The sequence below is a fragment of the Oreochromis niloticus genome, linkage group LG15 (assembly GCF_001858045.2).
Source record: "Oreochromis niloticus isolate F11D_XX linkage group LG15, O_niloticus_UMD_NMBU, whole genome shotgun sequence".
In the NCBI taxonomy this organism is placed as follows: Eukaryota; Metazoa; Chordata; class Actinopteri; order Cichliformes; family Cichlidae; genus Oreochromis; species Oreochromis niloticus.
This window is the reverse complement of record NC_031980.2, coordinates 29,069,245-29,096,694: the sequence shown is the minus strand read 5'-3', so window position 1 is coordinate 29,096,694 and position 27,450 is coordinate 29,069,245. Positions and strand designations below refer to the sequence as shown.

Genomic DNA, 27,450 nt, shown 5'->3' with positions numbered 1-27,450 from the left:
ACAGAGACATTTAGCATCCAATGGTAATCTGCAGAAATCTTGCAATGTTGACTTTGGCCACATTTTTGCAAATGGCAAACCAGTGTTGTGATGTTTTGTACCCACATTCCCAGTAATAGTGTCAAGTACTACAAGGTTTGTTTTTGGATTTTCTGTGATGAAGTTTGACACGCTTTTCTTATGTACCAACCCATTTCTTTATATCTGTTTACTCTGCAACTCATTATTTTGACAGTTAAATGTCTGATATTGTTTTTAATTTGCAGTGGCACTGCAGAGTGCTTAGAGTGGGACAGAACAGTTACCAGTGAATGTCTCTACATTATCATGATCTTCATTAAGAGCTGACTAATAGCATGCATGGGAAATGCTGCTCTACAATCTAATTTATAAGCAGGTGAGATGGGATTAATTAAACGCATGCAGAATTATAAACTGCACGTTCCAGTATAAAATCCAATTTTAATTTGGATTACATAAGAGACAAATATTACACGGACTTAGGCCAGAGCTGTCAACTAGAGACAATTTTAGGAAATTGCTTTAGGTTTTATAGAAACTTCCAGAGCAAATACCTTTGTGTGGGAGTAAAGTGAGGGTTGTGGTGGATTCTGCAGGTGGAACACAGACCACAGTGAACTGTCCCACTGTGGATGTTCCATCGAGGTGTCCCCCTCAAGCTTGGCTAGCAGGTCTCCTCATGGTACCTGCGTGTTGCTGACACCAAAGAAATCAAATCAATTTATATATAAAGAATACCGTACAAGGGAAGAAATCTTGTCTTTACATTTCATGCAGCAGTCATGAAAATTACATGAAACATTTTACCTGCGACCCTGAATTGGAGAAGTGGAAGTGGATGGATGGACGCTTTCTTTAAAGATAATATTGACATGGACTGGTACTTATACAGCATTTTATCCTATACCTTATGCATTTTTTTAACTTCCTACACACACACACGTTGGGGACACTTTTTTGTTGTATAGTATCTTGCCCATTCACATTTTGACCTGCAAAGTGTAACTGAACAAAGCAGGGACCAAACCACTGAGCTCTCGATCAAATACGACAAATTGCTCTTCCTCCTGAGTCCCAGTCGTGCCCATGTATTTAATACAGACATTATTATTTCAGTCCAGATCACTACAACCAAAGAGATTTCTGGAAAAATAAACAACTCACACCAATGAAGAATTCTAATTTTAACTACTGATTGCATTTTAGTAGTGTGTAATGTTTCATGTTCACCTGTTAAAAGGGATTTTTTTCTTCCTACTGTCGTCATTGGCTTCATCATAGGAGGTAATGTAAATGTTGGGATTTTCCCATGTTTGGTCTTTACCCGAAAATATAAAGAACCTCCAGGTTACAGTTGTAATTTGGCACTATATGAATGAAATTGCATCGAATTGAATCAAATAGCTTAAATGGTAACATCTGTAGTTAGTGGAGACAAAAGGAAATGCAGTTTAATATTACAGGTCAGGCAGTAATTGTCCTCTTCTATCATTCTGTCATTGGCCAGGCACAGAGCTGGTTAACTCTCTAAGAAGTTGGAGGTGTTTATTCAAATGAAGAGCTTCAACATTGCAACATTAAAAAGTAAATTACCACATCCTGCTTTACACTGTAGGCACTGTCATGAGACTGATACTGATCTGCAGCAAATGGAAAAAAAACAAAAAAAAACAGCAATTGTGTGGCAGTATTGTTAGGCTGACATAAGTACCCACCTCCTCATTGTTATTTTTTTTATTTATTTTTTTTGGTCTGCCTCATTTCACATCATTAAAAAGACATTGAGTCATGTTCATCTTGCTGTTTTCATGTTCTGGATTGTTCATATTCAGAGAAGCAGACAGAGAGGGTGATGTCCCACTGAAGACAACACTATAAGCAGTCAAATTTTAGTGCATGGTGTGCAAACACTCCAAATTTGTGAGAGAACTTGTCTCGTCTCTAATCGAAAGCATCACATAAATAATATTTGTATCCTGAATTTGAGACTGGAACATCAATTATTGTTTAACAGCACACGTCGCCCATGCCTTACACCGCACCGCTGCTGATAACAGATGAGCCCTACTTTTCACTCTGTACCCCATTTCCAGCATAATGACCCAGAGAAGTAGACTAAGGGTGGGGAGGAGAGCTGCAAAGAAATGTAAATCCAGAGCAGTTGGCTGTGAATTTATGACCATGGCTGAAGCGTACTCTGTCATCCCGGCTGTGCTGCTGAACTCGTTAGTGCGGTGGAGTGGTTATATTTATCCATCCCCTGTGTACTAGTGAGTAGTCGAGAAAGAAAGTATTACAAGGTCATGGCATCCCCTTCCCTCTTGTTCTTCTTTGCCTGTTTTGGCCAAAGATCCTATAGTAATCAGCACACGTTCCAAAGACATGAATGTCAGGTTAATTATTGATTCTACATACAAAGAACATAGAATAATTCACTAAATTGTTAAATTAGGCTTGTAGTTTAAATAGCTTGTGTGCCACATATAAATATTAGTCCGTTCCACATTATGGTACATAATCCTTCTAATCACAGACGAGGAGTCATCTTGCCCTTGGCTTTGTGTGAACCTGGCTGCTCCTGATGTTTCATAGGTCTGCCTGTTTTTTCTTTGAGGCTGGAGTTGTCGTGCCCTGGCGGAGCACACAGAGCTGAGTGTGGCCTTGAAAGCTTGCGTCATTATTTATTCATGTGTCTGCATGCAGATGTCGAGTCGAGATGAGGGTCCCTGGCAGCTCAGAGGGCTGTACCTCTAATGAGGAAACTCAAACCTTTTTCCTCTTCTAGAGACAGACTGAGATCTAAATTTGCTCTTCAGTGAGAAGTCATTTTGATTCTGTCATGGGTAGGCACAGTGCTTTATCCCCCTGAGTGCAGCGCTTGCACCAGGTGATGCCTCAGCCACCGCTGTACACAATCTGGTGGAGAAACAGAGCTGAGCCGTATCTGCCGTACCTCTGTCTGTAGTCATCTAAGTGTCCAGAGGTCTCAAGGGAGCATCTGCCGAGCTCAATCAGCCAAGTATAGTAGAAGCGTGGAGCTGCATCTCTCTCTAGTCTCTTCCTCCTTTGTTTGACTTTGTTCTTCCTGTGCTCCACTGAGGAAGCCACAGAGAGAGAAAGGGAAGGGGAGAGGAGAAAGGGAGAGCTGCAACTCCTCTCATCCCTGCCAAGCTCTCTGGCTGTCTTCCTCTGGCTCTTTGTTATGCCTCTTCTCTTTCCCTTACTGCCTAAAGCTACAGCTCTCTGGTGCAGACAGATACCACTGGGGTGGATCTGCCTGTGATATGCTTATTGTAAGGTCTGCCATCACCTAAGAAAGAGAGGCTGCAGACTGAGAGAAAGGGAATAAACAGATACAACCTTGATATCTTGTTATATCAGGGACCAAGCTTCTGGTGGCTTTCTGGATTTGATTCTCCTGGCTTATTTAAAGATGTATTTAGCACATTAATTCTTTTGTTCTGCAGCATAAGAGGACTGCTGCTAAGTATTGCAGATACTCATGCACCCACAGTTCACCTGATACTGATTTAGATCAGGTTGACAAGTCACTGCCCCTCTCAATCTGTCAAACTGGCACACTTCCAGGTACTAGGGGACAGATGGAGGGGGATTCTTTTCTTGGATCACCTTTGCCCCATCTGCTGAGGATGTGCTGTGTGTTAAATATGAGGCGCAGAGAGCTGAAATCTCACCAAGTCGCTTATTCTCAGGCATGTGGAGTGGGGCTTTTTTGCCATCTTGTGGTCAGATTTAGAAACTGGCCTACAGCAAGCAAACCCAGAGAGAGAATCGCTTACCTGGTAGATTAATTCCAAAATTACTAGTAAATTAAAATGTAATCCTTCATTAATCTCGTAATGTGTAACGAAAACCAAGTTTCAGGATATTAATAAAGATTTTATTGTTAACTGTGGAGGGGTGTAAATTATGTTCAATTTTACAATTTTGAAACTGTTTTTTTTTATCATTAAAGAAAATAAACAGTGCAAATTTAGGAACTAAATTTACATTATTGTGTCGTTCTAAAATAATTAAACATTAAAAGCATCCTTCCGCATTTTTGTATTGTTTTTTTACTTTATTTTTATAAACTTTTTCAAAGAGAAAATAAACGTCAATCACATCAGTCAAATAACTATACAGAAGGTTTACGGTTCATTTGTGTCTGCCTTTGGTTTATTTATTTATTGTTCATTAGTTTTTTTGTTCGTTTGTTTGTTTGTTTTTGATATTCAGAGGGTTCTCATAAGTCATATCAAAAGACAAGTCTCTCAAGAGGGAAAGCCAATATTCTTATCCAGAAACTCATTGCCAGCCCCTAACTAGAAAGAGATGGTGATAGTATTCATAATGAACAAACAAGCGAAAGTTAGTTTTTTAAGTATTCTGTACCAGTCTGGCATGATATCCAAGTACTTTCACTTACTTGCAGTCTTAAGTCTCCCGAGGAAACAGTCAGGTGTTCCATGTTAACCTTAAACTATGTAATACTATACATTTAGGTGAAGAAATACTCATCGATCCATTTTTACTGGTAAACTGTGACAAATGCCACCCAATGGAATTATCATGCTTTTCTTTCAGCTTTTTAAGTTATTGGATTCTTTCTACTAGATGCCTAAAGATGCTGCAGTGGAGATAGATAAGTTCTTGGAAGCTTTTATTTCCAGTCCCAATAAACACTGGAAAGGTATATTTATTTGACTTTGTTCTAAAAGCTTCACAATTAGGGTTACACCAGTGAGTCAAAATGCACAGCTGTGCTTCTCTGTGCTAATCCTCCATGCAAAGCATAGGCATCCCCTCTTTATCCGTATGTAGTTGTAATGCCTGAAATTTAATCCTTAATTTTTGCTCTTCCCAAATGAATGTTGAAAACAGCAGTCGCCTCAAGATGCTTAATATTCAAGGTAAAGACCCTACAATAACAGAGAGGACGCAATTGTCATTTCTCCTTTGTTTATTGCTGATAAACGGTTTATTAGCTGATCATGGTTAAAAAAAGAAATATTAGTGTGGGCAATGTATTCGTTTTTACCTCACAGCCATAAAAGGCTAATAAGTTATTGTTGTCATCCTACTGGGCGGGCAGCGTGGGCACCCAATTCTGTAAATGCAATGACCTGAGAACAATGTAACATCATCTATTATAGGTGCATCTACAAAAAGTCTTAGACATGTTCAATACTAAATAAATAAGAGTCAAAGGTAAGAGGTCAAGTTTTTTGAAAATCTTATGAATGTAATAACTCAAGGATTTTCAAATTGATACCATAGGTGCCTCTACTAAAACTCCTGGACACGTTCAAATCTCAGTGATCTTGACCTCAAGGTCAGAGTAAGTTTTCCGAAAACCTTGTGAGTGCGTTAACTTGAGAACAAGGTGACATAGAATCCTGAAATTAATACCATAGGAGGCTGAGGAGTAGCACTGGCAGTTGCTAGTATTTTTTTACAGTGGTTATGCATGTTTGTTGGTAGCATTATTGTTCAGTCCCTTTAATGTCAACTGTTAGGGCAGTATAACTGTATTCATAAATGATGACAAATTCTTCAAGTATTTGAATTTAAGGATTTATTGTTGCCTTTATATTTACAGTTCCCTTTTTTTGATGGTGACATTTTTGAGTATTATGTATATTTACTTCCATGTAGGATCCACATAGATCCGAGTAGACTTCTATCCAACTAATACATTAGAACTAATACATTTGGTAAAGTTTTATTAGGTTTAGTAATAGTGGAAAAAAATGTCATCAGCACATAAAAAGGTTTAATATTTATAATTTTTAACCATTATTCTTGTTCAACTCCCCAAGCAGTGCAAAAAAAGAGTGGGAGCCCTGTCAACACCCTCTTTAATTAAAGAACGATTGCTAGATTCCCACATATCTTCATTCTAGCCGTAGGTGATTTATATAAGGATTTTAAACAGTCAATCACCTGATCATTGAAGCCCAAAAAATTTGTAAAAATTTATAGGCATTGAAAACCATTCTCATCATCTAGTCTAACAACCACTGGCTTTTGTCTCTGAGCAATAAAAATCAGAACAGTGTATATTAAAAAACAACTGTTGGTTCCATCCGGGCCATGTGGTCTATGAAACCATGGGAAGTACAGCAGAAAATGTTGGCTATTCTCGTTCTTTCTTTGTGATCATGTTCTTTGACATTACATTACAATCTTCAAACCTTCTTGATTGGTGTGTCAGTTAGACACAGGGAGCACTCACTTAGTGTCTTTGTTTCTTTGAAATCCCTGTAACTTCTACTTGATGTGGCTCTATCAGCACTGGGGTGATGTCAAACCTGCTGTTTCCTAGGAGTGATATCTCAGTTTCCCTTTAGTTGTAGTTTACACGTTGCTCTTAATGCCTGGACAATCTGAAGGTACTCCCCTCTTTTTCATTTTTTCCTCCATTGGCTCAGGTGTGCCAATGTAAATGAAAAAAACACTCTAAGCCCTAGCATCTGGGAACGGAGTCCGTTTTCTTTAAGTGGTTTTTTTATGCTGGTATGAGTCTTTCTTTTCATGAGATTTGGTCAGGTACTCTTGATCCACAAACTTTCTTCTCCCATTTTGCAGAGTCTTGCCTTTTTTGCTATTCTTTGGTTTTATACTCAAGGAAACAGGCACAGACGGACAATGTGTGCCAGATATGTACTCCAGCATGTAGTTTTGGCAAAGATCTGGTATCTTCTGGCATCATTGGCATGCCTCTTTCTTTGCTTGCAGTTTGTTCTAGGGGTCACTTGGGGATTGTAGGTATTTCACTGTTGTTGGCAAGATGCAGTCTGCTGCTCATGAAGCATGATGATTTGGGCTGGCAACTTTAGTCCATTGACAGTAGTATTCTTGTACTGTAGGTTGAAATAGGGGTCTTTGTTGTCCTCTCTGGGTTTTGTGCAGATCCACTTTGTAGTTTAAACTGTCTTTTTAGCTGAAGCATTGGTCTGGGGGCTTTGTGGACTTGCTGTGACATTCTGAAAATCCAATGATTCTGCAAACTTCACATGAGCTGTAGCGTGCCCTGTTGTCACTTCAAACAGTTTTTGGGAGGTCATGTCTGCCAAATACTCCCTTTACTTTGTGGACGAGAGCAGCTACGGCGACGTTATCTTTGGATTTTTCAATACCCAACATCTAGAAAAATATTATAAATAACTAAAGCTCAATGCTGAACATCGAGGATTCTGATTGTTTCTTTGGTTAAAGAAGCAATTGTTATTGCAACTAGATGAGGTCATGACCAAGAATGACCAAGCTAAGAGAAGAAGCACTGCTGATGGCTAACTAACTGGACATAGTGATAGTGGACAAACAGAGGACCAGTGACAGATCTAACTATACCAAGTGATAGCAACATCAAGTTGCTCTAGTTTGGATCCCATCTGAGATCTCTTTAACATTGTCAGGGGAATGTGGATGTACTAATTTGGTGATTAAGAAAATGTATAAAATTTTGTTTTCTTGATTCTAATCTGTTGGAAAGTCCCTTTTACACTGCTGAAGCTGCAGTTCCTCAAACCCAGAAGACAGCAAGAAGACTTTGATCTGGGACAATCAAGCAAGCAACTTCCACAGCTACATTAATAGGCTAGGACACATCAACATTTAAAGTTTCAATGGATCCAGTTTAAAGTTTCAGAGCTTTTCTAAGTCATATTTCTAAGCCATCACCTTAGAAACAAACAGCAGCACAGAGGGTGCCCTTACTATTGATATAATTAACTTGAAATAAATTGTTATTGTAAGACCCTACAATAATACATACAGAGAAAAACCCAACAATCATATGACCCCCTATGAGGAAGCACTTTGGCAACAGTGGGAAGGAAAAACTCCCTTTTAACAGGAAGAAACCTCCAGCAGAACCAGGCTCAGGGAGGGGCGGCCATCTGCTGCGAACAGTTGGGGTGAGAGAAGGAAGACAGGATTAAAGACTGTGGAAGAGAGCCAGAGATTAATAACAAGTATGATTCAGTGATTCAGAGGTCTATTAACACATAGTGAGTGAGAACTATATGATTTAGCAAAAAGGAAGCAAAAAGTTTTAAACCTAATCTTAAAAGTAGAGATAGTGTCTGTCTCCCGAATCCAAACTGGAAGCTGGTTCCATATAAGAGGGGCCTGAAAACTGAAGGCTCTGCCTCCCATTCTACTTTTAAAATTCTAGGAACAACAAGTAAGTCTGCAGTGTGAGAGCGAAGTGCTCTAATGGGGTGATATGGTACTATCAGGTCATTAAGATAAGATGGGGCCTGATTATTTACAACCTTGTATGTGAGGAGCAAGATTTTGAATTCAATTCTGGATTTAACAGGGAGCCAATGAAGGGAAGCCAAAACAGGAGAAATATGCTCTCTCTTTCTAGTCCCTGTCAGTACTCTTGCTGTGGCCTTTAGGATTAACTGAAGGCTTTTCAGGGAGTTTTTAGGACGATAGATGATCACAAATAAGACTGGTTTTTGAGTTTTCAAAGCTAAGCATCAGGCTTTCCAGTGAATTAAAAGTCTGTCTTGGTCTTTGGTTGATTAATAGGTAGGTGTGGAAAATTGCTGCCGCACCGCCCCCTCGGTCTCCGCATCAAGGTTTCTGATAGTTAGAATGACTTGGGGGTGTTGATTCATTTAAACTAACATAATCATCCTGCTGAAACAAGGTTTCTGTAAGGCAGAGTAAATCGATTTGTTGATCAATTATTAAGTCATGTACTAACAAAGACTTGGAAGAGAGAGACCTAATGTTTAATAATCCACATTTCACTGTTTTACTCTTTGGTGCAGATGTGGATACTGTATTGTTCTTTCTTTGTTTTGTTTTTCTTTCTTTTTTTTATGTTTAAATCATTTGTTGTTGTTGTTTTGTTTGTTTGTTTTTTTGTCTGTTTGGGAGCTGACACAGTCTTTAAGGGGATGGGGTTTGGAGGGATAACAGGAGGAAAGAAGCTGCAGAGAGGCGTGTAAGACTGCAACTTCCTGGTCCCAACTCTGGATAGTCACGTATTGGGGTTTAATAAATTTGGCCAGATTTGTAGAAATGAGAGCTGCTCCATCCAAAGTGATGGATGGATGCAGTCTCTCCTAACAAGACCAGGTTTCCTCCAGAAAGTTTCCCAATTATCAATAAAGCCCACATCGCTTTTTGGACACCACTCAAACAGCCAGCGATTTAAGGAGAACAAGCAGCTACTGTCACTCCTGGTCCGATTGGGGAGGAGATTTGCTAGAGCATTCATTTCTTCTCCTTTTTACAACAGTGTTGCATATTTCTCTAAAAAATTTTATGTTGTTTATATATAATGTCTCTGTAGTAGATGACACTCATTAGGTTGGCTGCATAATATTCTTTCACAATTAATTTGTTTCAAACATTGCCCATATCCATTCATTTTATTCTTTTATCTTAGTTATTTGTTTAATTGTGTAGTCATCAACATGTTTGCTTAGCAAGCAAAAGTTGCTGATTTGATTCCAGCCAGCGAGACAAATCCCCTTTGGAGTTTTATCAGTAATGGCATCCTGTGTAAAAACTCTCAAATCAAACATCTGTCGCAATGAAGCAGCTGAAAGTAACTTTTTTGTGCTTTTTCTTCTATTTTAGTTATTTGTTTAAAATGAGTTAATTAAAGTCTTAAAGTATTCAGTCAGTTTATAATAGTTTAAAATAGAACTGAATGTAGAACTAATGTTAAATAATTAGTTTGGTACATATCAGACTCCATATAACAGTAGGAAAGTCTTTGGTCTTAAAGCTGAAAAAATGCTTATCCTTTACACTGTTTTTATTTTCCTTATTTTGCCAGGTCAAGCTTCCTTTTCCTGTAGATCAAATCACAAATCTTCCAAGGAATGACTTCCAAATGCTGGTGAAAATGCACAAACTGACTTCAGAGCAACTTGAGTTTATCCATGACGTCAGGCGGCGGAGTAAGAATCGCATCGCAGCACAGCGTTGTCGCAAGAGGAAGCTCGACTGCATCCTCAACTTGGAGTGCGAGATCAGAAAGCTGGTGAGTGGATTGATTGTTCTAACACACTGTCATTAGCTGTCACCCAGTGAGAAGCTGCTCTCTTCTTTGGACACAGACTCGCCTTAGTCATAACCATTTCATTATAACCAATAACATTTTATTCCCCTCAGCATGTTCAAACCATCATATTGCCCTCCAATGACTGTTCACTGGAGACCTAACCCTGCTGTACTCTCTCTGTGCAGTCAGATTGCGGTGGTCCCCCGTCTTCTTTCTGTGTTTATTTATTCTGATCCTTAAACTGATAGATCCTATTCTCCTGCAATGGATCCCTCTTCTACAGAAGCCATCCTTCTGGGTCTTCTAACGGCAATGTTTGTTGTGTTGACTTACTAACAAGAGAAACCCCCCCCCCCAAAAAAAAAGATGTTCCTAGGCACCCTCTCTGGACATCCAGTCACGCTGTTTATATATAATCACCTGATGTCCAGCCACACCTTATCATCTTCTCCATCTCCAACCTTTCACCCACTTTTAACTAGGGCAAAGGTTACTTCATGAAAACCACTTTATCACATTTTCATCTTTTCTATGTTATTCTCAAATTTAAAGATTCTATTACATATGAGCATTCAGTCACATATCAATATAGTTCATGTTTCATTCAGTTTATGCAGTCTTCTCTTAGATTTCATTAGCTAATTCTTACATTGATTTTTACATATTCTCTTTTGATTCAAATACATTGTTCTCTTCAAAACTCCTTGTTTGCTGTTCACAATATACTCAGTACAATTTCTTTTACTAAATCATGCATTCATTCAGACATTCTTTTAGATCAGTGGCTCTTTGGTGTCGCTCACTGCCATCCTACAGACACCCCAGATCAGTATTACGGAATGAAGTATAATTAACTATCAGCAAAATCACAGATGAATTATGGTTCTGTGTTCATCTATTATGACACATAATACCATTTCGAGTGTTCAAAATCATGTAATGTAGCCGCACACAAACAGATCTATCTCCTGACATTGGACTCATCTCTGTGCTTGTCCTGCTTGACCTCAGTGCAGCGTTCGATACTATTGACCATAATATCCTATTAGAGCGATTAGAGCATGCTGGTATTAAAGGTACCAGACTGCAATGTTTGAATCATACCTATCTAACAGACATATTTTTTCATAGAAATAGAGCATTATCTTTACACACTAAAATTAATGATAGACTTCCACACGGTTCTGTTAATGCTTCCCTTAAACTGTATCATTAGAAGGCATAGCATACATTTTCTCTGCTATGCAGAGTATCTATCAACAAAGCCAGATAACGCACACGACGATCAACTTAATGACCTTTAATTTCCTGCATCTAAATTCAGATAAAACTGAGGTTATTGTACCTAAATATCTAACCAGATGCTTACTCTGGATGGCAGTATCTGGGCGTCCAGGAACACCGTGAGGAATCTTGGATTTGTTTGAGGATCAAAATAAAGAAACACAAAAAGAAGACTTTGAGGGGACCATATGGCTATGTCCTTCAGTGTGCATATTAAACAAATATGTAGGACTGCTTTCTTTTATTTTGGCAATATCTCTAAAATTAGAAACATCCTGTCTCAGAGTGTGTATTTGTTCTTCACTCATTCTGTGTTAGTACACTAATCTGCATTAAATCAGTGTTAACATTCCCAAGCCTGACTGGGAGCAGCCCAAAAGCCATGGTGAGTAGGGGTTGACTTAAGACACAGTCTTTCATTACTGTAGTTGTAGGTTTAAGTGACTGACTTTGACTGAGATTGTCATCTATTTGCCTTACTGAAACAGAAATCCTAAGAGAAGTGCTGGGCAAAAATGCACGGAAGAAAAACAAGTAGTTTGTAAAAAGCGTGAGAATGAATGGAAAGTTCAGCAGGCAATGAGTGGAAAGCTTTTTTGTAGTGCTGTACTCTTGCGATACAGACTTATTGATTGCATCTTGAAATGAGTCATAACCTATGTATGTGTGTCTGTGTGTAGGTGTGTGAGAAGGAGAAGTTGCTGACTGAGAGGAACCAGCTAAAGGCATGTATGGGTGAGTTGTGGGAGAACTTCTCCTGCCTGTCACAGGAGGTGTGCAGGGATGTTCAGCTCAGCCCCGAGCAGGTCCAGTCGTTACACCACTACTGTCCCATGCTGCGCCCCGCCATCTCCACCGCCAGCAACAACACTGCCCACGAGCCCAAGGCCTCCCTCAGCACCAACACCACCACCAGCATTGACCTTACCACCCACTCGGGCTCAGCCACACCAGAACCAACCTTTCACGGTTCACCCGGGCCCTCGGAGAGCGACCCCGACACGGCTGTCAGAAACGGGGCAGACAAAGATACAAACGGCCAAGACGCCACCAGCTTGTATACAAAGTCAGGGCAGCCGGTGGAAAAATCCAACCAGACGGTAACGGTGGATTTTTGCCAGGAAATGACTGACAAATGTACAACTGACGAGCAGCCGAGGAAGGACTGTACTCAGTAGTGGTCGTTCTCTGTTTTGTTTTCTTTTTCATTATTTAATTTTGCTCTTCTGACAAACCCTCTCTCAGGGTTGTTGAGACAGTCAGCATCTGCCAGTGTTCAGTGAAAAACAAGCTTTGTTTGTATTTATATCTTTTTTGACGGTCGACACTAAAGTTGTCTTAACAACAGCAATACTGTTCTCCAGGAATTCTCCTATTACCGTGACAGAGTGGAACTTCTCACCAAACCCTTACGATGGTGCTATACTTGCCCCGGCAGCAACCTCTACAGTGGAGACATTGTTCTTCATGTGTCACACATCACAACTCAAAGTCAAACCTCATTGGACCTAAACAGCAGCTCGCTTTGTCTCTCTGCATACCAGCAGTATGTCAGTTCCTGCCTTTGTCTTTTCCTCTTCTCTCCTTGCCACTCTGTCTCTCTCAATCTCTTCTACCTCTTTCTGTCTCACTCTGCATCTCTCTCTCTGTCTGTTTCTTCTTTCACTATATCTGAGTGACACTTTTGGTCACAGCAATTCAAACTCAGGAAGAAAAAATCCTCTGAATGTTCAACCTAATTCATGAAAAATGAGAAAACGGCTTCTGTACACGAGGAAGTTGCAAACTGTAAAATGTTCATATGCAAAAATGTCTTCAAACGTCTCTCATTTGTATTGCTGTACAGAAGAAATTTGTACAGATTGTAACCGAAAACATTCCTCCTATGCCTTCCACGTGGAATTGAAAGGAGAAAAAAAAGGCTTTTGCAGGCAGTTAAATGGCTATTTTTATTTCCCACTCATCAGCAATACCATTGTATTTGGATGTTGTACTGGTGACTTTCAAGTGCTTGTTTGGCAGAAGTGTATATAGCATGATGACTGTAACAGTGATTTTGTACAGCTAGATGCCTAGATGTTTCTTTTTCACCGGGGTTATAACAAGGGAAAAATCGTTGCTTTGCTGTTTCCTGTCCTGCCTAACGAACACTCCCCGTCACGGTGAGCGTTCTTATACTCAGGAGATCAGCTCGATACACATTTAGACACAGTACATACAGGCACGCACACATCGACACACACATTTTGAGCCCCTTGCATGTATAATTGAAGATGTGTTTTTGAGAGCGTGGCTCAGGCTGGCTCTTCTAAATCTTCGACACCTCTTTAAATGTGAAAAAAAAAATCCTTGTGTTTTCTTTTCGTTTTTTAAGGAAACTAATTTGTTCCCAGAACTTTAATATATCCTATTTGTTTATACACAGTGTTGTCATTTGATGATAGGAGACAGCAAAAAGCCTCTCCGATTTTTTTTTTTTTTTAAATTTATGTCGATTACGATAAAATTAATAATGAAAAAATGAAAAAGCATACAAACATAAATCTCGGATCACGCACTTTTTCCTGGCCCCCTTACGCCCCAAATGAGGGTCTTTACTTCAGACTGCTTAAAAGTCAGAGACTGGAGCACTTAAATTGGCAAAAAATATCTATGAAGAATATGAAAATATGCCGAAGGAAGCTAATATGTCATGTTACATTTTTATTTCTTTAGAAATTGAATAAGCTAATTCAGTTCCTTTGACGTGAAAGCAGTGTGTGTGTTCTTCAGATGATTGAGTAGCAATCATATAAGATAGTAAAGTGTTTAACCTACTTGTGCATTTGTTTTAAACACCCTACTTTGTAATGTGCATGCATGCTACCTAATAGCTATAAACCTAGTTAGTTGGTTTAGCTTTTTTTTTTTTTGCTTTGTGCATTCTCTCTGGAACATTCTGCTATAAAAATGCATTTTCACATTTCTATATATAAAGAATCTGAAATATGTCAACCCTTGCTAGAGGCAGCAGTAGCAGAGCTCCACACTCTAGTACAAAGGTTGAATTCAAATGTTCGTTGCACTTTAAAGCTCCAATCCAAAATTGGCACTCCCTGTTAGCCTAACAGGGCTGAAGTTCATGTTTTTACTGTAGTTTCTTTCAAATGTTTCCTACAAAAAAGCTATGCTTATGTTAAAACAGATGAGTATCTAATACAGTACTTTGAAAATGAAATCCCTTAAAAGCTACATTTAATGTTAAGCTCATTTATTAGCATAGTTGAAAAGCTGCTCTGTTGTCACAAGGGGTCACCATAGCAGGTAGCGCCGCACACAACCTCAAAGAGGATCCGTGTCTCCGGCCAGCGACCTTTCACGCAAATGTACAATCAGTAACATTATGGAGACACACAAGCTTATTTGCATTTAAAAGCTTACTTGAACAAAATATACTCATTTGAATTGTTTATGAGCCACTGATGATCTCACGTTTTCAAGTTTTCTCTATTGTCTAAAAAGTATTGCCCTATTTTACCTCTTCCAGGCTAGCTGCAAGCCACTCAGCTGGCTTTGTCATGGTAAAAGCCTAATTTCCTCCATGCATGTGTGAAAATGCAATAGTTATATAAGAAGTAAATTAAGTCATTTTAAAACTTTACTTTAAAGCTTTACATTTTTATTAATAAAACATGTTTCTGGGTTTTTTTAAGTGTAATACAAGATACTAAAGAAATAGATTATAATTTTACTTAATAAAAATGTTTTCCAGGTTTTAAGAATCTATAGCTAATTTGCCATCCATAAACATTTCCTCAACTATTCATTAGGTTATCAAAAATTAAATAAATATTAGTGTCTATTTTATATGATAATTTGAACCTATTTAAGTGGGCCAGTAGCTTTTGATAGTGCTGTAAAAGGTATATGAAATGTATTTTATCAGGTTATACAGTGGTGCCCCCTTCCTGATTTCCTTTTTTTATATGTTTGTCACAATTACAAGTTTCAGATCGTCAAACAAATTTAAATATTAGACAAAGATAACACAAGACGAGATTTTTGTCCAGTTGCTTTCTTCTTATTGAATTATGAACATGTGATGGACATGATTAATGTTGTTCTGGGTTCTTCTGTCACCTCCTGGATGAGTGCTGGGAGGTCACACATCTGCTCTTGGAGTCATACTGGTAGGCCGGTCACTCCAGATAATCACTGTTCCATGTTTTCTCTATTTGTGTATGATGGCTTTCACCGTAGTTACAAAGGCTTCAAAATAGCTTTGTGACCCTTAACAGACTGATAGACGTCAGTGACTTTGTTTTTCAGCATTTTCTTTAGATCATGACAGTCTTTTAGCCAGCTTCACCTTGTCAAACAGGTCTGTCAGTAATCAGGCCTGAGTGTGTTTAATGAAACTGAACACAAAAAAATGTAGTTAATCACATTTTAACCACATTTTTTGTAAATGTGTAAATTTTTGTAAAATAATTTAAATCGTGATTTAAATCATGAGTTAAATCATGATTTAACAAGAGGGGCAATTATTTTGGATAACTTTTCTACCTCTATCAATGAAATCATCATTTAAAAACTGCACTTTTTATTTACTCAGGTTATCTTTATCTAATATTAACATTTGTTTGATGATCTGAAGCATTTAAGTGTGACAAATATGTAAAACACTAGAAAAGAGAAGACTTCAACTTGTTTCTAACGATATGTTCCAGTTGTTCTCCCCGTGGCTCTGTATGTTTTCTTCAGGTATTCTAGATTCTAGATTCCTCCTCAGTTGGGCATGAACTGTGAAAGCCCTTAAAGACCTTTTCAGGGTGTACATCACCACTCACCCTCTGACAGCTAAGATGGGCTCCAGCCCTGCTGCAACATGAATGAGCTAACCAGTTAAGAGAATGGATAGATATTCCAGTTATCAACATAAAATAAAAACACAGAAAGGGGAAGAGTAAACTGTAATAGTATATAATGTGACAGCAAGGAAAGTAAATAATATTAATAATTGAATTGACAAAAACATGTCATTTAAATTTGTACAACTAAAGTGATTTATTCATTTTCATAACCTTTTTTTTATTATTATTATTTTAGAGGTGACAGGAAATAGTCATCTAATTACACGTGCAGGACAAATAGAAGTTTAAAACAAAATATTGGTTGTTAAAATTAGGGCCATTCTCAACATCTTTAAGGTAATGTTGACCCTCCATTACAAACAAACAGACCCTGAGTAGTATGAAATGTTTGTTTATCAGTCTAAATATGTAATTTTTCAAAAGCAAAAAGTTTATTTTCAGTAGCTGCAAACTTAACATTTTGTTTTTTATGTCAATAACTAAACAGTGTCTACGTTAGCTACCTGCTAATAATTTAAATGCTGTCTTCGCCCTGTTTTGGTTGTACAATCAAGTTTTAATCAGCATTCACTTAATTGCAGAAGTAATTTTTAATGTCACTTTAATTTACTTTAGTGAACAGAATTTTAGCATAGCATGACATTTGGGGGGTGTTAATATACCAAGCATAGCAATTAGCCGTACTAGCCTTTTTGCTGATTTTTTATTTTGTGATTGTTTTCTATCCAAATGTTTCGAGGATTGGGGCTTTAAAGTTTGCATGACATTTTTTAGAGTTCTCCCCATGACCTTTACTGATGTAAATCCTAGATGTAGTTTGAATGATGACCTTGTTTGTAAGATAATTTCTGTTCCACAGCCAGACAGAGAAAGTGTAACTGTAGTTTTAAAACCTGTTTTTAAATTGTTCAATCGTCCCTGTTTTGTACAAAGACCCACACATGCACACATATGATCACACACACGTACACGTATTGGCACAGAATGAGTGTGGAGCAATAGTGACTCTACAACTCAGCTTGTTTCTTGTTTGTTGAACTGTTTATTTCTAATTTGTGCTTTTATTTGCGTGCACATATTTACTAAGCAAAGCAGTATTTTCCCATGTTAGCATTCTATTGCATTCAAACAAGAAAACAAAAGTGAAATAATTGACATATTGACATTTTCTACAAACATTATGCAACTCTTTTTCTAATTCTTTTGATTTGTTTAGAAACTGAGGAAGCCTCTTTATATTGCTGTTTGGATACAATGAATTCAAACAGCTGTCTCATGGGAGATGAATAATTCCAATATTATCACAGAATTTCTCTGTGTTATTAATTTAACTTGACATTCCCATAGAGGGAAAACGAATGATGACACAACACTCCCTGTGCATGGTCCAAATTATGGGCATCCTCAGCAAAAATGGTGAGATAATTTAAATATCTTTATTTAACCTTAATGCAGCACAGTTTGTACCATTGCTATCGCTAACACTGCTGTTTAAAATGCCACAACAACAAAAAATGCTGTCTTGCCTCTAGTGGTATCAACCCACACAGATGGTTTTGGTTTAATTTTGTCCAAATTTTAGTGCATGTGCTTTTACCTGCACTCAACTATAATAGAAACAAAATTTCAGTCATTCATTGCATGATAATAATGCGGTGGTAAACTCTCAAACACTGACATGTCAAACCAAAGCTATCTGTAGAATTGGGAATTGTTTTATTGTTATTTGGGTGATCCATCCCTTTAATATCTCAGGGTGCCAAGCATTTACACCTGCTCTCTGCATTGTACTGAAGCAGACTTTATTTTTTTCTTTGTTCGTTTTTACATGCTTTGTTTGTGCATCAAACTAAATTTCCTTCAAGCGGTTTTGATATCATTTAACCTTCAGTGCTAATTGAAACCCACACCTCCACAATATAAAAGCTCACACACACTTACACACACACACAGCCACTCTCTTTGATGCTCCATTGTCCAGCTAGTGGCCAACGGTCTATTTCAGCCCTCTGTGGCTAATAGCACACAATGAATTAATCTATGCAGAACAAAGGCAGATGCACAGTCGATCATTCTCTGCGTGTTCACAAAAATATGAATTAGTGCAGCTTTAAAGTGATTGAACACAAGTAAAATGAATTATGAATCTGATATTTTGCTAAATGAACTTTTCCTGTATATTTTTTACAGTCAAACAATGTGTTTATGGCCATTACATCAGTTTTTAATTATGTGCACAATTTTGCTGTTGTTGTAGCTCTTTTTGGTTGTTTTTTAATTTTGGATTTGTTTTGTTTTGGGGGTTTTTTGTCACTGCTTCTCTGAAACAAACACTGGCTTTTTAACTCCAAAGGTTGTTCTATTGAAGAATACGAACAAAAACATGCCTTTCTCACAGATTGTTCAACTTTCTTGAAAAAAAAAAGAAAAAAAATTCTGGTTTCCTGGTCGAGTGCACAGGTTGAGATCACTGAGTAGAGTATAAATATAGAATATGTTTACAAATAGGTGTCATGTCACATTTGATCAATTTTTGCCATGTAAAACTTGCTCGGTTCAGTTGAACCGGTTCTTGGTGTTGTGGAAGAGACAGAATGAGTTTCCTCACCTTGTCTTTAATCCAACTATTGGGATGGGTCAGCATTACATGGATACAAGTGCACCTCCAATATTTGCCTTAGAACTTGCAGAGGCCATAGTTCACATTTAAGTGAAGCGAGTGTATGCAAGGGCCTGAGCCCCCATCCCTTAGTCACCAGTGCGGACTTTCTCACACTTATCTACCTGTGAAATCCTTCATACCTCTCATAACTGGTCAATGACTGTATCAGCAAACTGCATCAGGTGTTTTTTCTACATGCTTTTTACACAGATTATATGGATTATTGTATTAGTAGGTGCATCATTTTTAATGTAATAGCTCTTAAGCTTGTAGGTGTTGTTTTTTCTCTCATTTTTCTAACTGACTGTTTTGTGTTAATATTGTCAATTTGAAATTACTGTCATTTGCTTATTCTCTACTAAGAGTTCTTACCTAATTTTAAATGCTACATGACCCTAATTAATTAAATGACTTAATAACCATTGTAAATACGGTATTGTGAGAACCCCATTTTCATTCATTTCTATTGCTAGTGTTATATAAATGATTTTTTTTTTTTTTTGTCTAGACACCATTTCTCTTTAAGAAATAAAGAAACATGCATATCATGTGTTGTGCGTTGTTTTTCTCTGTTTTTGGTCAACATTTGAGGTAAATGTCTCCTTACCTTTAATTATTCCACTCAACAATCTTTGTGCCTTTTCACTTAAAAAACACATTTAAATTACTTTAGCTGATAGTATACATTCACCTACTGTTAAGATTTTCATATTCTACTTTAACACCAGCAGATTTGAGCACTGATTAAAAAAAATAAAAAGGTAAATCTGCATGCTGTGGCGACTGTAACTGAACTTTCAATTCAGTTTTAGCTATACAGTGCCTGAGTGTGTGTGTATAAATTCCCCACTCGCCCTGTCTTCATCTTTCAAGCTCAGGTCCTCTACTTGTGCAGTATCCTTTCTGTTCCCAGGACTGCATTCTTCTGGACAGAGATCTCGGATATCATTCCAGGGATCTGCTGTAGCCGCTCACCCAGTTTGGGGCTGACAGCCTGAGCCTCCATCCCTTAGTCACCAGTGCGGACTTTTCTACAACCATTACCACAGGGACTATTGTTGCCTTCGACTTCCACACCTTATTTAGCGCTTTTCTCGGGCCTTTGTATTTCGCTAATGTCTTGTGTTACTTTGTGCCAATGTTGCTATCACTTGTTATAGCTACATGTGTCACTGTGCCCATCTCCCTCTCCTTTTCCACCACTACTATGTCCAGTTGGTTAGCCATCACCAGTTTGTCTGTCTGTATCTGGAGGTCCCACGGGATCTTAGCTTCATCATTCTCAACCACCCTAGAGGGCGTATCTTATTTTGACTTTGGGACTTCCAGGCACAGATGTTCCTGTATACTATGATAGCCAACTTTTTATGATGTTCCGTGTATGCCCTGCCTGCTAGCATTGCACTTGCATTCAGCTGTTATTTGCTTGATTGTCGCAGAAGCATCTTTATACATCCAGTACTGCCATGATTAGTGTCTCAAGGATCTTTCTTGTTTCATCCTGGATAGTGGTTCTGACACTCACTAGTCCTAAGCCTCCTTCCTTCCGCTTACAGTACACTCTCAGGATACTGGTATAGGAGTGAAACCCTCAATAGTAAGGAGCTTCCTTGTCTTGATGTCAGTGGCTTCTATCTCCTCCTTTTGCCAGCCTATGATCCCAGCAGGGTATTATTATTATTAATCAGATTCAATTATTAGGCCGCTCTACTATGGAACCAGCCCCAGTTTGGATTCAGGAGATGGGGGGTGTATACAAGAGTATGTAAAAACAATAATCAAAATACACCTAGCATTCCATGGGTTCAAAAAATGATATGTAGCCAGCTAGCTAACTAGACAACTAGTAGTTTATTATAACATTTTTAAAAATATGTGACAAGCATTCACAAGGACATATGGGAACCTAAACAACACAAAGTTCAAAGAATGCATTTTTGGCTCGCAGATGGTAGTGGTACCACATGATACTATATCTTCAGCAGTGACAGGCAATATTTTAGCTTCACTTTTGTTTTGTACACAATTATATAATACTAATAAAAAGCCATAAACACCAATTTCAAGAATTCTTTCTCTTTTTTGCAGTTTCAGATTTCCCCACTATTTCCTGTTTATTCTGACAAATATCTTTGAAGACTTTTAAACTGATTTGATAAACACAAGCTTTGACACAAATAGCATTTGAATTCATGCCTGAATTCTCCAAATTCTCCAAAACTACCCACAAAGTAGCTCACAATTTATAGACAGAGCAGATAAAATAAGTACTGAATATGTCATTAATTTTCTAAGTAATTATATTTCTAAAGGTACTATTGACATGAAATTCCTACTAGATGGCAGTAACAACCCAAAGAAATCAAACCACAGGTTGATAAATTAGGGGTAAAAATGAGAAATGATGCTGTGAAAATGTATTGAACACGCTACTGAAATGTATTTAATAGCTCTTACAAAAGCTGTTGGTGGTGATGACAGCTTCAAGATGCCTCCTGTATGGAGCAACTAGTTGCATGTACTGCTGAGGTGTGATTCTGGCCCATTTGTCCACACAGTCTTCAAATCCTAAACCAGACTGTTTGAAATAACGATACCGGCTGTTTCAAGTAGTCCTTGGACAACTTTTTTGATCATTCTTTTCATTCTTCTGGTAAATGGATTAGTTCTTATATAGCGCTTTTCTACACTATCTGAGAACTCAAAGGGCTTTACACAACTTGCGTAATTCACGCATTCACACCAGCACTTTTTTCTATGCTCTTTTTGTCTAACATGCACACCCATTCATGCTCCGATGCATCGGAGAACAACTTGGGGTTAGTATCTTGCGTTTTTCCCAAGGATATTTGGCATGCAAACTGGAGGGATCAAACCACCAACCATCCAATTAGCAGATTACGCAGCAGATGGCCCCGCCCCTCCCTGAGCCTGGAAAGAGTTTTTCCTTCCCACTGTCGCCAAAGTGCTTGCTCATATGGGGTCACATGATTGATGGGTTTTTCTCTGTATGTATTATTGTAGGGTCTACCTTACAATATACAGCGCCTTGAGGCGACTGTTGTGATTTGGTGCTGTATAAATAAAACTGAATTGAATTGAATTCAGATGACTTGGTTTACCGCCCCACCAGGAGTTACAGCCCACCTGAGCTACATTGTCTGAAATCTTGAGGGAAGCACTTGGTAGTGGCCGGTTTGTGGAGACAATTGTTCTTTCCTCTTCCAAACTATGCCCAAACAGTGCTCACTGGAACCTTCAGTAGTTTATAGTTTCTTCTGTAACCAATGTCATCAGTATCATCAGTTACCCATCATGAGATGTTTCATGTGTGACACCTTGGTAATGAGACACCTTTTTTTAGGCCATTAGTTGGAACTGAACCAGCTGATATTAATTAAGTGGCAGGATTGCTTTCAGCTGGTGCCATGACTCTCCATGCCTTTTTGCTTTCTCCCAATGTCATTTTTCATTTTTACACATAACTTAATTTCTGGACATCTATGATTTGATTTCTCACATGAGTGGATTGGTTGGGTTGTTACCGACATCTGGTGATGTCAACAAACCTTAGAAATAGATTTACTTAGAAAACTGGTGACGTGTTCAATACTTCTTTTATCTGGTGTAAGCTTATAATCAAACAGTTGATAGGAATAGCAATCACACATTACATGAAGCAAATTAAGTGTCTCTTGGATGTGGAAAATAACTAAATTATTCATGCAGAAAACATACTGTAGAAGCACACTAAGAACATATAATGTTGCTGCAGAGAAACAGGATGAGACTCGGTTTGAAATCAGGCTCCGGTGGCTAATTTAGAACTCCTATTGGTGCTCGTTTGGTCCCAGAACTGTACTTTATAGTTTACTTTTTCATGATTGAAGACAGCTCCAGAATCATGCTCTGAAAAGGAAAAAAAATAGGTACAATGTATAGTTATTAATCTTGTCATAGACATGATGATACATTTATGTTTTGTTTTCTCAAGTAGTATATAGCTCAAGTAGTATATAGTAAATAGTAATGTTTGACTTTCTGTTGATATCTCAAGACTGAATAATCTTGAACAGTATTAGAAAAATATATGATAGTGAGAAAATGTCTTTAAACAAGCTTGACAAGCCTAAACTGACAGGTTACTTATTTATTTTATTTTATGTTACTCAGTTCATACTGATCACTGGAATTGATGAAAGAAAAAGGGCTTTCAACTGAGTTTATTCACGTAAAGTTGATTGCTATTTTTATTTGCTGTAATATATATGTATATCAGAATCAGTGACAACAGATATCCCCAAGGAAGGGAGGAACTGAGAATGATGTTGATTATTAAGTAGCTTGAAATGTAAAGTAGTTGAAAGTAGAAGTAGATTTTCCAACTGGATATGTACAGTAGAAGGGTATGAACTGGTCTGGCACTGAGATCATTTGATCAGCTGAGCTTTACATTGTAGATGTAGTTGTATTTGATTTTCAATATTTGGGTTCACTTTTTGACAGAATGAAATGAAAATATATCTATACGACGGGGTGTGGTTTCTGGCTCAGCTGCAGGAGAGGGGTGGAGTGATGGGTTCGGGGTGTGGTGTCAGGGGAGGCTGACCCACACAGCCTGGTCATGCCTTCCCTATTTCAGTAAGTTGCTGGGACCTGACGGGTGTGTGTGAGGTGTGAAGCAACAAAGGTAGCTGGAAAGCTGCTCTAATAAAAGAAAAATGTAAAACGCAGCTTGACTTGCAACGCTGTGTTCTTCGGGTCCTTCTTGTTACAATCTACAGTAATTTTTTTCTCTGGTCATAACTCCATCTTACAACATCATTCTGACTAATTACACTTAAAATGACAAAACAAAGTCGAGTTGGGGGGAATTTAAGGTAGCTTGACTTGATCAGACAACAAACAAACAGTGTAGCTATAACCAAATCTTTTAACAAACAAGTACACGTTAAGTCACACATATGAGACTATAAGCCTTTATTAATAGCCAAGAAGAGAAATTAGCTCACCATGGACATCCTCCTCCCTCCAGCTGGAGGTGGTGGAGACACCACTGGACTCTCCCCCTCGCTAAGATGCTGGGATGCATTGTCCGTTCCACTCTGACAGTCTCCACTGTCAGACGGACTGGCCAGCTTGCCCTCCGACAGTCCTCTGGACATAAAACTGCATTTTCTGGCTGTGGGATAGTGTTCACTCTCTGGAGAATCACTCATATCACTGAGCTCCTTACATACACTCACTCTGCTCTGCTTCCTCTGTGGGTTTCTCAGGGCTGCTGGGATTTCCATGTGGCCGCCCGTCAGCGTAGGTCGAGGCCCCGCATAGTGTGGTTTACCAGAACCATGAGGTCCATTTGAATCATCGCTGCTGCATGACGGTTTGCGATTTTCCAGAGTGTAACGTCGTTCCATGGCACCCAGCTGGTGCAGACCTTGGATTTCAGCTTGGCTGGGGCGGCAGGAGATGTTGTGACCCTCGAGATTCTGAGGGGCCACTAAGGCCAAATTCAAAGGCTGACTCTCCACTTGAGTTTCAGGCATAGCAGAGCAGGTCATCTGCGTGAGCTGGATTAATCTCTGTGGTGAGGAATTTGAGAGCACACAGACCTGCTGCACCATGGAGTTCTTCTTTGACCTGCACAAACTCTCATCATCCCCATATTTATATCCGTACAAGATTTGTTTAATCTTCTTAACCCCCAAATGGGAAATCTCTAGGAGATTGAGGAATAAAGAAACTCCGGCAATAACCAGCATGAAAACCATGAAAATGTTCTTCTCTGTCGGTCGTGAGACAAAACAATCAATGCTGTTAGGGCAAGGCAACCTTTCACATTTGTAGAGTGCAGACAGTCCAATCCCATACAGAGCAAACTGTCCTATAATGAAACCCACCTCCACTACAGATCTGGTCAAAATATGGAAAACATATGTACGCAGCAAAGAGCCCCTGAGAGGAGCTTTCCTTACTTTCTTCTGTTCATCTAATTTCCTGAGCTCTTTCTCGATTCTTTTATGGTCCTCCAGGACGGGATCTGTACCTTCCAGCTCAGCTTTCAGACACGCTTTCTTTCTGTGTCTCTCCTTCTCAAGGGTCCTCAAACGATACAAGGCGTGACCCATGTAGACCAGAGAGGGTGAGGAAACAAAGATAATTTGCAAGACCCAGTAGCGGATGAGAGAGATGGGAAAAGCTTGGTCATAACAGACAGTCTTGCAGCCAGGTTGCTCTGTGTTACAAACAAACTCACTCTGTTCATCATCCCAGACATCCTCAGCTGCGACGCCAAGCACAAGCATCCGGAAAATGAAGAGGATTGTGAGCCATATCTTCCCAACTATGGTGGAATGAATGTGGACCTCTTCTAAAATACTCCCTAATAAATTCCAGTCCCCCATCTTCTGTCATATTAATATTAGCTGTGAACAAAAGAAAACATTGTAGTTTGCAGGTCTTTCTACAAATTTAAATGATGCCGCAAAATGTAATTTACTTACATATTTTCTAGAGTCCTCGTCCCATGTATTTTGGCATAAGGCCATTAATCAAATTGTAGATTCGAGTTTGGTGTAAGTGTGATATTTTAATCCCTTGGAGACAGACAACACCCTACTGTGCAGTCTGACTGACACTATTTTAAAGCTGGAAAGTAGGGCGGTTTGAAGCTATTGATCCATCAGTACCATGACCTTATAATGCCCTGAGGTTAGGTTCATCCTGCCACTTTTATCAGGACACTAAACTGGAAATAGCACCAACTCAGATGCCAATACACAGCTCTGGACAATGTTTTCAGATTTGTTACTTCTAATCTTCATGCAACCATTTTTCTAAATCTTGAACTCTAGGTTTTTGATTGTTTCGGTTTTTATCCAGTGAATGAAATGTGACAGCATGCATGTCTTCAATAACAGTGTTCTTTCAGCTTTGTTCTGTTTGTATCCTGTTTTAAACTGATAGTGTGCTAGCTAAGGAGCTAGCATGCTAGCTAGCACAGTCAGCACACCTTTTCACACAGGGCTCTGTGGGTTTCATAATAAACACTCTCATTTAGAAACTGCATTTTTTGTCTAACATTTAAATTTGTTTGATGATCTGAAACATTTATGCATGACAAACATACAAAAAAACAGGAAATGAGGAAAGGTGAAAACACTTTTTCACACCACTGTAGCACAATGTGGAATTTTATTTTCATTTATCAAAAGGACAAGATTGCAGTGGTAAAGTGGACAGAACAGAAATAACATACTGCTAACAGAACTATCATCTGCATAGATAACTTGTTAAGGCAAATCTAGACTAGAATCCAGAAGAGTCTTTGTTTGTATTCAGAAGGATCAGGATTTGTGCTGGTATGTGCCCAACGTTTATATTGTTAACTGGTAATTATGGGAGAGTGTGCCATTTTAGGAGCAACGAGAAAGTAACAGATAAAGTAAGAAGCAGTAACACAAATTACTTTATCTTGCGAGTAATTAAGTAATGTATTGCATTACTTTACCCGTACACTTGTAAAGTCAAGCTCATCAATATAGAATAGAATAGAATTCAACTTTATTGTCATTGCACATGCACAGGTACAGGGCAACAAAATGCAGTTTGCATCCATCCAGAAGTGCTTTAGCCGTGATATAGATATATTACAATATATATTAGCAATAATATAGGTATGTAAGTATATTACAGAAATGGGTCTATTATGGTATGTTATAATGTACACGGTATGAAGTATGTTATGAATATGCTATAACTATAAGTATGTACAGGCTGTAGTGAGTACAAGTTATGTACAGGCTATGAACAGGATATAAATATGAAATAAAAAAAACTATACAGAAATATGAGATATACAGCTATACAGAAATGTGAACTATGCAAGTTATAAACAGTTGTAGGATTAATAATTATTGTATGTACAGAATGATTATTTACACAGAACTATACAGTAGTGCAGTTAAGATAAGTGAGATATGTGGATAATTTCTACAGAGGCTATATAAAGTGCTAGTGGTTGTGAGTGGTGGTTCAGTCCATGTTATTATTGTGTGTTTGAGGGTACGGTTGTCCATTGTGTGTGTGTGTAGGTGGCTGTGGGTGTGTGTATGTTCAGTCCATGAGTTTAACGTGGGTCAGATGTCAGGAGGCAGAGTTCAGGAGTCTGACAGCTGTGGGGAAGAAGCTGTTCCGGTACCTGGTGGTCTTAGTCCGGAGGCTCCTGTAGCACCTCCCAGAGGGCAGGAGGGTGAAGAGTCCATGTGATGGGTGACTGGGGTCTTTGATGATTTTCCCAGCCCTTTTCAGACACGCTTCCTGTAGATGTCCTTTATGGCAGGAAGTGGTTCTCCGGCGATGCGCTGGGCAGTTTTCACGACCCTCTGCAATGCCTTCTGGTCCGAGGCAGAGCAGTTCTCATACCAGACTGTTATACAGTTGGTCAGGATGCTCTCGATGGTGCAGCGATAGAAGTTCACCAGGATGTCTGAGGACAGGTGGTTCTTCCTCAGAGTCCTCAAGAAGAAGAGGCGCTGGTGAGCCTTCTTGACCAGCTTGGAGCAGTTGGTCGTCCAGATGAGATCCTCGGA

The 27,450-nt window shown here is 38.7% G+C and overlaps 2 protein-coding genes across 4 annotated transcripts in view; one reads left to right on the top strand and one right to left on the bottom strand.

Moving 5' to 3' along the window:
* bach2b (BTB and CNC homology 1, basic leucine zipper transcription factor 2b) overlaps positions 1–18,149 on the top strand; it is an 89,670-nt gene extending 71,521 nt beyond the window's left edge. For all 3 annotated transcript variants that reach the window (XM_003456032.5, XM_013264599.3, XM_019346148.2), the window contains 2 exons: positions 9,833–10,039; positions 12,025–18,149. In XM_003456032.5, coding sequence (XP_003456080.2) covers positions 9,833–10,039; positions 12,025–12,522 — 705 coding nt within the window. In that variant the 3' untranslated portion in view covers positions 12,523–18,149. The remainder of the gene's footprint in view (positions 1–9,832; positions 10,040–12,024) is intronic.
* A 3,767-nt stretch (positions 18,150–21,916) lies between these two features.
* gja10b (gap junction protein alpha 10 b) lies at positions 21,917–25,469 on the bottom strand. The gene is made up of 3 exons (XM_003456033.2): positions 25,363–25,469; positions 23,872–25,284; positions 21,917–22,768 (listed from the first exon to the last, which is right to left on the bottom strand). Exons 2-3 carry the CDS (start codon positions 25,261–25,263, stop codon positions 22,730–22,732), a joined length of 1,431 nt encoding a protein of 476 aa, XP_003456081.2. The 5' UTR covers positions 25,264–25,284; positions 25,363–25,469; the 3' UTR covers positions 21,917–22,729.
* Positions 25,470–27,450: the final 1,981 nt, after the last annotated feature.

Bases quoted from the DNA above. Each gene is read 5' to 3' on its own strand.
- gja10b (XM_003456033.2), bottom strand. From the start codon at position 25,263: ATGGGGGACTGGAATTTATTAGGGAGTATTTTAGAAGAGGTCCACATT. The intron at 22,769-23,871 runs GTGAGCTAATTT...TTTCCTTTTCAG, and splicing joins GAGGGAGGAGGATGTCCATG to AGCATGATTCTGGAGCTGTC.